General features: G+C 31.8%; 1 protein-coding gene across 1 annotated transcript; it reads left to right on the top strand.

Moving 5' to 3' along the window:
* The first annotated feature begins 926 nt into the window (after positions 1-926).
* Positions 927-10,061, top strand: LOC142355304 (uncharacterized). Its single transcript, XM_075407514.1, has 3 exons — positions 927-1,289; positions 1,791-1,958; positions 9,715-10,061. The coding sequence occupies exons 1-3, from the start codon at positions 1,130-1,132 to the stop codon at positions 9,870-9,872; spliced, it is 486 nt and encodes a 161-aa protein (XP_075263629.1). The 5' UTR covers positions 927-1,129; the 3' UTR covers positions 9,873-10,061.
* Positions 10,062-11,707: the final 1,646 nt, after the last annotated feature.

Below are 11,707 nucleotides of genomic sequence, written 5' to 3'. Positions count from 1 at the left end.
TTGGTTTTCCCAAGTTCCGGTTGGTAACAATTTTTCATACTAAAATTGTTACCAACCGGAACCTGAGAAAACCAATTGTGATATACGCTAAAAGTTAGATTTACAATTTAGAATGCCTGGAGTAATTGGTACATTTTTATAAGAGTTTTAAAAGAGGCATCGAGATCTTTAACAAAAATTTGTTAGAACATGACAGATTTATGACAACCAACTTTCGAAAACTTGTTTGAAAAATAAACAGAATTTCTACTTGCTTGTTACATACTTGGCTATACAGATGAGGCTTCGAGAAACAAAAAGAACAAGAGAATATAAAGTTTTGAGATCCGAGTTTGAGTTCAAGACATTAAGACCCGTTAGTTTAGTGGTTTCCACACTGTGTTTGCAAATAATTGATGCTAGTTAAAATCATTAGCTGGTCGCTTGTAACAGTAGTTCCGCCTGCTTAGACCCCCTGACAAGATTCAAAAGGTAATGAGTATTGGCGAGGAGTGTCAGCAGAGTTATGATCCAGTTTTTTTTCAATTTGTTTTTTACTTCAATCAAATTCAGCTCTATATAGTTCTGAAATCTTTTTTGAAACGTTTTGTGTATAATTGAAACCTTGCCAACTTTGCTGAAATTTCATACTTTCAAAATTCAGTAGAAGATTAGTTTTGAATAGTTTTATTGAGAAAAATGAGCAATGAATATTTTGATTTCATTCTTGGTTATCTGTAAACGGTTGATTACGCAATTCGCTTATAAAATGCGCTAAATAAATAAACAAAATAATGGACCTAATTTGTTTCATTTTGACGTTAACACAAATTTACAATCTAAGATACGTCTTCAAATATAGTCTTGTAACTATTATTTGATAATATGTTTCTCTTTGGTAACAAGAAATAGTTTCAGTTAAAACAAATTTGATCTCTAGTAAGAACTCACTATTTTACCATGGTATATAACATTCGCGTTTTCAGTTATTTGCTTCTAAAGCCTAAATTCACAAACTATACAAACTTTCAAAGCTGTTTAGTTAATCATTTCTAGTTTACTAACATTTCTTGCCTTTCATCTGAGGTGGTGAATCTCAAAGAGTAAGTTGACAGGAACAAATACGAAATTTGAAGGATAATTTTGAAGGATGGACAAAAAGGTGATGATATTTGTGGCGATTGGGCTGATTGGAGTTAGTGTATTCTGTGGACTGTTAGCCAGTGGGACTGACGGCTACGACTATAGATTAGGAAGTTTCGGTGTTTGGAGACTTTGCATCGGCAACGTATGTTCCAAATATGGGCAAAGTTAGTAGTATTAATTACAACTGGTAGACAAAACCAAGTATGAAAAAACAGTACTCGACTAGTTTAAATCTAACCCAAAATCAGACTGAATCATAAAAAAGATACTTATCATTTTTTTCACAAGTCAGACTTGGGTTTAAATGGGCTGTATGCTTAAGGAGCATCATTCGAGAAATTTTATTTTGAATTAAATTCTGCCTAGGTTTGTTATTTGAAATTCTTCTTATTTTCAAATCGTGTTTGGGAAAAAACACTTAGCGACACTTCTTTAATAAATTCATTCAGATAAAATTAGAAAATATTTTTTAATATCTAATTTTACTGAAAACATTTATAAACGCTTTTGAGCATAGTTTAAGATTACTAAATCAGCAGTGAAAAAACTCTTAATGGTACATTTTTATTAACATCAAACATTCAGCAAATTACTTTAATTTTCTTAATTTCTTTTTTTCAGACAAAAATTTGTCAGATAGATTTTTCGTTTTTGTATTGTTATAGATGACGGCGTAAAAGTGACCAGTGAGTTCATGACAAGAATCAGGTTTGCCAGGACTTTCTACATATTCGAGTATTTTGTTGGTGGTGGTGCCTGTGTAGCTCTGTTGGCGACAGCTTTAATGGGCAACTTTTTCGCCATTATCGCCATTCTCACATCAGGAGCTAATGGTTAGTAACAATAAATTAAACTTTTTATTCAGTGCATGTTAGGATGGCCGAATTAAAGCTGGAATCAAAAATTAATATTTCAGCCGAATTTTTCTCACATTTAATAACATGTTCTGTCAGTCAAAAAATCCCGCCTGACTTTTTAATTTCATTAAACTGAGGAAAGCAACTGCGCAATAAGGCTAACTTCTTCCGAATTCAAGGCTTACTTCCACCGGCCTTCTTGGCAATCAGTTACTTCTATATATACTATGTTTAGATTTTTAATTAGTTCAAAAATTGACTATTCAAAGCCTGCACATGTTAAACGAAAGTTCGTTTAGTATTCGAATGCTAGAAAACGCGAATGCTAGAGTATCAAAAAAACAAGGAGGCTCGTTAATGTGCGTTCGCACATGAAGTTTCGACCCGAGTTCATCTACATTATTGACTTGATTGTCAACCCAATGAGGAGATAATCGAAAACAGAAGTTTGAGTTGAAAAAAATCTTTACATACCCAAACTACTAGTTGAATTACATAATGCTATGCCTCATGACAGCGCTAACAAGATCTGCCATAAAAAAGATTGCAAGAAAAAAAACTTACTTTTCCTTAAAAACACGGCAGATGAGACTTTTCCTTAATGGGACTAGGTAAAAAGTCGACAGAAAAAAGTAATTAGGCAAAATTCAAAAATCAGTCAACAATCTTAAAAACGTTTCATAACTTCAATCGTCTTAAAATTCCTTAACCTTCAAAGAAACAATTCTTGATAAATTTAATGAATTAACCTGTATTTGCTCAGACTAAGTCATAGAAACTAACTAAAGTTATAAAAAACTCAAAAGAAAACAAATGGCGAAAACACAAATTATTGAAGCCATTAAAATCATTAGCTTTTATATGAATATTGTTTCTCTTTTTTCAATTATGTTTTTACTAACTCGGCTAAAATTACACTGAATGATAAACTAAGTTCACTCGGTACTTATTTGAAAATCATAGGGATCTGCTATTACGCGAATATTAAAAAAAAAACAGAAAAAGAAACACAAATACTGACCCCTCACAAAACTCTTATGAAAACGCATAACGTCGAACAAACATAACAACCGTTAGGATATAACATATATAGACTTGTTAGTTTTTGTAATGCATGGAATTGAATGGGACCTCTCAGTGGTGAGAAAAAGTCACAAGTTGACGAAAAGAACAAAAAACTGAAAAAATTGAAAAATATTTGAAAAATAATATATCAAAAACATTAAGAGTATTCGCTACAAACTGAATTCATTGAGAAAAATTGTTCATTCAATCCTCAATTAGGAGCTTATGAGACCTCGCAGCATTTAACGATCACAAAAAATTTAAAAAAAAAAAAAGAAGTCAAAAACAGCAAAGTAAAAAAAATCAGAGAGAGAAAAGTATCGAAAGAAAAACTGTCTATTTTTGACTGTTTTTCAAACACAAATGGGAGGTTTTTTTGAAATAATATGACAACAGAAAATTAACAAATATGTACAAGTATAACAAAACTACGAAATTTTTGAAAAAACACATAATACCAACGGCACTAAGTTCAATAGCTTTCAACGGAAGTCAATAAATACGCTTAGTTCAATCTCGATGGGAAAAAAATGTTGGTTTTCATTCATAGGTAAAAAAAAGACATCACAATAAGTCTTATGACAATGAAAACAACATCAAATACAGGCAAAAACCAAAAATCAATAGAAAAGTACGCGAAGAATTTTTTTAAGCCAATTAAACAATAAGTCTTTCTCTGAAAACCTCCTCTGCAATCCATTGAACAACCTGTCTAAGCAAATGAGAACTGTAAAATGTTTTAAGAATTCAAAAGGAACCAAAATAGTCAAAAAAGTATTCAAAAATTTTAAAAAAATACAAAAACTCGTGGCATCGAAGTCTTAAAACTATCTAGAAATCAAAATTGCTATCCAAACAAGTTTTAGCTGCATTGGAACGGATGGATGACCTGTGATTACTGAAAATGACTTACAGTTCAAAAAAGTTGAGGTTGTTTAATTTTCAAAAAAAATTCAAAAAAATTTTTTTAAATTTCTTAACCGCAATTAGTTGTCTACTGAAAGCACTAACTAGGTTCACTTAGTGCTCAATAGCAAGCCTCTTGTACTTTTAGTCAACGACTCTGTGCCATAGAACTACAAAATTGTGATAAAATATCAAAAGGAAAATCAATATTTCATTAAAAATTACGAAAACTCAGAGTAGAAGCCGAAAGAAAACAGGAACGATTCCTTGAAAACGGATATTTTGTTCATTGAGCTTCAATTGACTGTAAGTGAGATTCTTCATTAACGGAATCTCGATATGAAAAGCGACTGTCTATAAGTGTCATTAGAAAAACAAAAAAAAGTGGAAAGTTTTCTATAAAACAGCTCTCAAATAGAATTCGAGTTTTTTTTTCATAGTAAACTTACCCATGAGACTAAAACTAGCGTTTTGTCGCCTTTCCTCTATTAGGAATGCAAAATTGTTTCATTTAATAGCATGAAATGTAATCTTGAATTCATAGTTTTACAGAAAAAATCTTATTTTGAACGAAATTAGGCCAAAAGTGAACAAAATGTCGTGTGTTCACACAAAACTTGAAACCCCGATAACTCCTCGAAAAAAGAAATTAAAAAAAATCTTTTTAATTTCGAATTCAACGCTGGACCAGCTTTTCAATGATACCACTCACATCTCTTTCTATGAATATATCGGTCGGCCAAAATTGTCTGAACAAAAAAACTCATTTGAGTATTTAGTTCCTCCCCCCAAAAGTGGGGTCGGAACAATTATATAAATTTTGGAAGTTTGGTTCAATCGATCGTGGTTGATTATAACCATTGAGATTCTAAAACGTTAATACTCACTCAATCAGACGCCTGATATAAATAAGGAGCCCTTTAACCCATATTCTAACCTGGGCACTTTAATATAATAATTAAATAGCTAAAAATCAGAAAAATGATAAGATCATCAAACAAATTGTTGTTTGCTTCTATACCCTTAACTCAGTGAAAAACCTTTTCTGTTTTCTTAAGAAAGTGGAATACTAATTTATGTTTTTGTGTTCCGACCCTCTTGAGGGGGGAGGAACTATATACTCCAATGGGTTTTTTTTTGTTCCGTGAATTTTCGCCGCTCGATACATTCATCGTAGAGAGTTGAGAATGGTATCATTAGAATGCTCATCCAGCGTAGAATATGGAATTAAAAAGATTTTTTTAATTTTCGTTTTCTACAGGGAATTATCGAGGTTTAAACTTCTGAGAAAAGAAGAGTGAATTCACGTTGTTTTTATTCACATTTTCCGGAATTTTTGCCTAAATTTTCGTCAATTTTGCTAAAATTTGTTATAATTTTTAAGAATAGTGTCGTTGATTTTATTTGTGAAGACGAACAAGCATTGTTGATTGTTTTGATTTAATTTTTTTGGTCAAGAAATCTGGATAAACATTTCAAAATTTAGCCTTTTTCATCAAAAACAGCACGAAATAAGCTACTTTAGTTCACTTTAATTAAATTTGCCGACAGTACACCCCCAAACAACACTCATACAATCTCTGTAGACTCAGAGGGGGGCTATTTCTACTTCAGAGTCCACTGACAGTGCACTGTAGTTAAAACTTTGCCGTTTTTTGCTAACTTTACTCGTTGATTATCAAGAGTGCAGAATTTATTTTGAGTTTTCAACTAACAAATTATCTATATCTACAACATTCGAAAAATCAATTGTTCCTAATGGACAATAAGTATTAGCAGGGCTAGTTTTGGGCCATTCTTGGACTGTTACAATCCAAAAAAAATCGGGTTGCAATCAAGCGGTCTTCTTTTTTTTAAAAAAAAAAGAGTTTTTTTTAATAATAAAGAACAGAACATATCAAATCAAACCTCAGGAGTGATAGGTCCAACCAATTCGCTTGCTAAGCAGCTCCAAGCTAATGCATTTAGTTTTTTAATTGAAAGTTTATGGTCTTTTCTTTTTTTAAAAATAATGGACTTTTCAATAAAAAATCGCTTAATTAATTTTCCTCTATTTTTTTCTTTATTTGTTCAACTTCCAGCTTAGTGTCAGCAAACAAAGACTGCTTCTTCTTTCTACTGATTTGCAATTTATTTTCAGTTGCAGTTTTAAACCTGAAGTTTTTGTTTTCTGGCTTTGATACTACAAAATTTCAGATTTTTGTTTGTTTTGATATTTGCCAGTTTTTCACGTTTTCTAATTTTGTCACATTAACACAATATTGACAGTTCTCATGTCACCTTATTAGCATTCAGAATAAGGCACAGTTGAACATATTAAAATCCTGAAAGATATACATCATCGTTATAACGGCCTCGGCGCCTCTTTCTTGAAGAAATCAATTGAAATTTTTAATTTTGTCTCTAACTGTCATTTATACTTTGTCGTTTCGGTCGTATGAAGTTTCCAGTATAGTGATAGCTTTCATTGGCTTTTCATGGAAAAAAGAAGAACTGATATTCTGATATTAGTAGATAGCTGATGGCTTTCATGACTTTGAAAACAATCGTTTTCCAAAATTAAAAAAAAAAAACTTTTTAACTTCGCAATTTTGTTCTTTTTATGTTTCTTTTTGTTACCTAATCTCGTTAGTTAATTAAACGTCAAATATGACATTATGGTTGTCAAGGGAATAAAAGGGATTGGTGTCCCAAAATCTTTTTTTTTAAGAATTTGTTATGACCTTACTGGCTTCGACACCGGTTTTTCACAAAAAAAAAGTAAATTTATTTGAGTTTTGTCATATTTGACGTTCATTTTGTAGATGCAAGAAATATTCTGGATAATTACCGGTCTTGAGGACTTCCTTTTCATGATTAAACGACCCTATTTAAACAGCTCTTTTTGTAATAAATGCCTTTCATGACATTGAATGTAATTTTGTTTCGAAAAAAAATTAAAAGTATTACATTCTTTAGCACTTCGCTTTTTTGTCTACTTGTTACCTAGTCTTACTAATGAATGGCCCTGTACTACATTATAGCTGTTTGAAGAAGGCGCAATCAAATATATTTTGAGTGCCAAAATTTGGCTTGACGGTTTTGACAGCGTTTTCTGGCAAGTTTCAATTGAAATTTTGTTTGTTCTTTGTTGTTCTTTTTAGCCGCTTTAAAAAATGAATAAGGACAGGTCCTAATGCCCTTCTATAGAAGCAGTGGTAATCGTAAATTTGTGGTAATATTAATTTATTCCTAATGGTATTTATTACTTTGAAGTTAACTGTTTCAAAAAAATAAGTTAATTTTTTTACTTTCCTGTTTTTGTTTATTTTGTATAATTGTTTCCAAACCTCTTTATGGACTGGTCGCATATGTTTTCTGGTGATTTATAAGTTATTTGTGTTTAGTTTTAGGTTTATCTGACGGTATGTTGACTTTGTTATTAAATTTAGTTCTTAAGAGGGACATAAAGTTTTTGATGTAATTAATGTTTGTTGTTGTTGTTGTTTGATTCTGCTGTTCGTCTTGACTCGCTTTCCTAATAGTGACATATTACAGCAATCTAATGCATCAATTTTCACTCCACTGAGTTGTTTGCTTTGGAGGCTATGTTATCGTTCATACAGAATTTTTTGAAAAAGGCTTGGGCTTTTTTGGGATTCGCAAAAAATAATTTTTGGGTTTTTCTATCTGTTCCTCATTTGGTAGACAATTATGCCAAAATTGTGGATGGGCGGGGTCGGAACCTTATGTGCCATCGCACATTACCGAGCCGCCTTGTTAATATTACGGTTCATATTATATACATAAATGTGAAACATAAAAGGGTAAAAATTTCTTCAGATCAGTTTTTTGTTTGATTTCTGAGTACTGATTTTTAACTTTGATTTGCAGAATGTTCTGCAGAATACCAAAACAGTTTACAATAACTTTTTGAGACTTTCCGAGGCTTTTAATAACCTCATTCCAGAAAAAATAAACCAAGATGAACTATTTCAAATTTTTCATTTTTTAATGAAATTTCTGATCATTTTTCTCGCTCCCATGACATTATCTTTTTTTCTAAACCTAAACCCACAGACTCGAAAAATCAAATTTTCCTTTGTTGCACCATGTGATACTCGGTGCTGGGCGATTCAAAATGCTGTTTTTCGACGCTCTATTTTAGAATTGCATAATCATTGTTGTCAGTAATAGTGCTGAAGATTTAATTTTATTCAAATTTGGTTTTTGCAATTGAATTCAAAATAAATTATAAGTTGCATAAAAAATAGAAACTGAAAATTGCAGACGAATTTGAGATCAAAAAAACCTTAACTCAAAATTAGTTTTCGTTTGATTAAATAAGACAAATTTTTCCTTGCCAAATCAACGAGTTCTCAAAAAGGAGCTATCTGAAATCGTGGAGGTAAACTAAGATTTTTTTACTGCTTAAATGATCGAGCAATAATAAGTTAGGAAATTTTGCTCAAAATTAGGATCAGATTGTAAACGCTTCATGTCTTTAACGACCCCTGAACAGCTGATACAGGAAAACTCTTGTTTGATTTGCTGAAAACCGTTAACAACTACTATTTGAGAAATTGAGAAATTGAGTTTTTTTAATTCTGCATAAAAGAAAAGAGAATTCCGACGATAGAAAAAAACTAATCTACGACATTTTAAGCCATAATTTGTTAAAACTGACAAAACAAACAATATTTATCGCGTTACGAGCCAATAAGTACTGTTTTTTTATTATAAACAAACTATAAAAAAAATTTTCTTCTTTTTCGTTTTATACGTTCAATAAAATTGGACAACGAAATTGTGCACTTCGATCAAAAATAACTCTGAAGATTCATGCAGCTGTTCGAGTCATGATCTCCGACCTTGAAGTCTGCAGCTCTTATAATGGTATTGCCGAGAACACACTATTTGTTGCTGATTGGTTAAATAAATAACTGATAATGTACATTTTTTGCGGTGTAGAAATGCAATATCAACTAGTAGCTAATTTTTTGTTGCTGAAAAGACGAAACAGTAAAAACACTTTGCGCACAAACTATTTTTGGTCGTGGTTATCAAAACAAGTGCTCACAATAATTTTTTTCAGCAATACTCCTATTAAACTCAACCAGATCTCCGAAGTAAAAAAGTAAAAAAGCTTTCCTTTTTAAAAACAAAATTTCTCGGTAGGTATCCAAAATTTGAAGAAGTATTTTAAGTTCATTTAAATCTACAACAGAATTTTAAGCAACTCAGACTTCAGCTCTTTTTTCTGGAGAGCAAAGTACCTCGGCGAAATGGGATTTATAAGAAATATTTATTATTTTTTGGCATTTTTTAGTGATGAAGTAAGGCTTTGAATATTTTATATTATATTGTTATTTGATATTAATAATTGATATTTTCGATAATTAGAAACAAAAAAAAAACGTAAAAACCAATATTTATTTAATGCAAAACGTATCTGATTGTATCAAAATGAAGTTCACTATCGATTAAAGAAAAAACCAATTATGACTTTCGATCTAATATTCGCAAATGCACCATAATTTTAAGCCTTCTCAGCATTGCAGTCAACCATACATTGAGAGCAAAGATCTAAGACAAAGATAGAGCATAGCAAAGATCTAAGACAACTGCATAGCACTTAAATCTCTCGGGTTTTGGCCAGTTTATCTGGTTTTTGGCAAATAGTCAAATGGTCAGTTGAATAAAAGCAATTGCCAAAAACGAACAAAATTTTGACTTTTCTGAAAATAATTAATCTATGAGTAATAATTGCTGATGGTTTCAGCCGTCCTGCTCATCCTGGCCAACATGTGCCAGTCTTTAGCTTACAATGAACTGTACCTGCATGGATCTGCTGGCTACAGTAGCATCATACCCTGGATTGGGGTGGTGCCAGCACTCCTTGGTGCTTTGCTGACTGTTTTCATAAAAATGAAGTTATGAGCCGTTATGTCCCCACGTGATCAACTGATTGACGGCTGAGACGAAACAGCGATAAAAAAACTCTAATATTGCTGTACCGTTGCTATCATGAAAACAAATTTGTTGTTAAATCTCATCACAGGCTACAAATTACAATAATGTTGTTGTGTTCTCAAATTAACATTGTAAAAAACTTATTTCAGTTGAAAACTTATTTCTATAGCGTATAAAACAACGCTGAAAAAACTAAGTTGTTCAGAAATCTAATTGCTGCCCGGGATGAACGTCAAAATTTAATATTGTTAATAATCACTGCACGGGTCATATTACTTTTTAGACACAGAAAATCTTCAATCAAGTCTCAATCAAGCCATTATTAGTCTAGGAAAAGATGTTATTGAGTGAACTTTTAGTTCATTTTCAGGGGTGTTTAAATTTTGATAACGAAACAGAACGGCCCGGCCAGTCGACTAATTGGAAAACTTGAGGTGTGAAAAATTGGAAATGGAAAAAATAATCAGTTATCGACGAAAGACCCAGATCCAGTCTCATTGCGTTTTACTGAAAAAAATGATCAGTTCCAATTCAATGCATGTGCCTTTTTAAGTTACTAAATCTCCGTTTTGTAGGTTACCCGTAATGAGGAATTTTGTTCTTCACTTGTCAGAAATTGTCGTTTTTTAATCGTTTTGATTAGACAAATACGATCAAAGCCCTTACGTGGTAATAGTAGTTTTGTTCGTTATTTCGTCGTTATTTTTATGAAGGAAATGATCGTTTTTTTTTCAAAAAACGACGAACCATTGACCTCCCGATACACTGCCTGCTGCACTGACCACTGTGCTATCAAGCCATGCTACAGATATGCCAAAAAGATCTAATAGAGAAAAACTAGTTCAAGAGCAAATAAGCGACGAAAAACCGATCAAAAAACGACACTTTCTTTTGAAAAAAAAGAACGACGTAAGAAACAACAACGACAAAAAAACGACGAAGATACGATCATTTCTTACACTTAAAAGACGACTTAAACGACGGAAACTTATGAAAACGAAGAAAAGGACGACCAGACGACAAAAAACTACGATTTCTTACAAAATATTGTCGTTTTTTCGTCGTTGTCCACAACACGGGTACAGGCTGAATTTAAAAATTTTAGAACATTTTTTGGAACAGTTTCCCTGCTATATGTAAAAGTCATAAAAGGATAAAATGTTTCACTATATTCTATATTTGCTTTTCCCAGTTTTATTCAAGGACTGCCAAAGTTTGGCCCAAAGATGACACAAAAATTGCAAAGCCAGCATCATGATAATTCCAACCAAAAACATTTTTTTAAATCTGAAATGCGTTTCGTGAGATGTGTTTTGCATGCAACATTAGTGCCTTGAGAACGGGGAAAACACATCTGGAAAACACATATTTTTTTAGCTTGACAAATCAGAAGAACGAATTTATCTCAAAAAAACAACTTAGAAAAGTTTTGTTGGATAAACTCCAACGCATTGATTGATTGATCAAAGTTTAATAGATAGAATTAATTTTCGAGGAGTTTGGGATGAAATGTTAGTTTGTTAAATGATTCAATTTGAGTACACGTCAAACCCAAACAGAAGCAACACAAACACTAACAAACATATTCCATGATTAAAAAACGTTCATCCATAATAAGACACTTTGAGGTCGAGTCAGCATCAAAGAGAAACAGACTTCAAAACAAACGCCTATTTGAAATTTTTTGGTCCTCAAATCCTAAATACGGTAATTTAGAGAAGATTTATTGAAAAATTTGAATTAAGACGGTTCTAACGAATGCAAAAACATTTATAGCTTCGATCATGGCATCAATAACACCA

Source organism: Convolutriloba macropyga, unplaced genomic scaffold (assembly GCF_964194025.1).
Source record: "Convolutriloba macropyga unplaced genomic scaffold, txConMacr16.3 SCAFFOLD_4182, whole genome shotgun sequence".
Lineage (NCBI taxonomy): Eukaryota > Metazoa > Xenacoelomorpha > Acoela > Convolutidae > Convolutriloba > Convolutriloba macropyga.
The sequence above is the reverse complement of the archived record's forward strand: the minus strand, read 5'-3'. Positions and strand labels throughout refer to the sequence as shown.

Excerpts from the sequence above, each read along its gene's own strand:
- LOC142355304 (XM_075407514.1), top strand. The coding sequence starts at position 1,130 with ATGGACAAAAAGGTGATGATATTTGTGGCGATTGGGCTGATTGGAGTT. Across the intron at positions 1,290-1,790 it reads ATGTTCCAAATATGGGCAAA|ATGACGGCGTAAAAGTGACC; the intron begins GTTAGTAGTATT and ends GTATTGTTATAG. Across the intron at positions 1,959-9,714 it reads TCTCACATCAGGAGCTAATG|CCGTCCTGCTCATCCTGGCC; the intron begins GTTAGTAACAAT and ends TGATGGTTTCAG.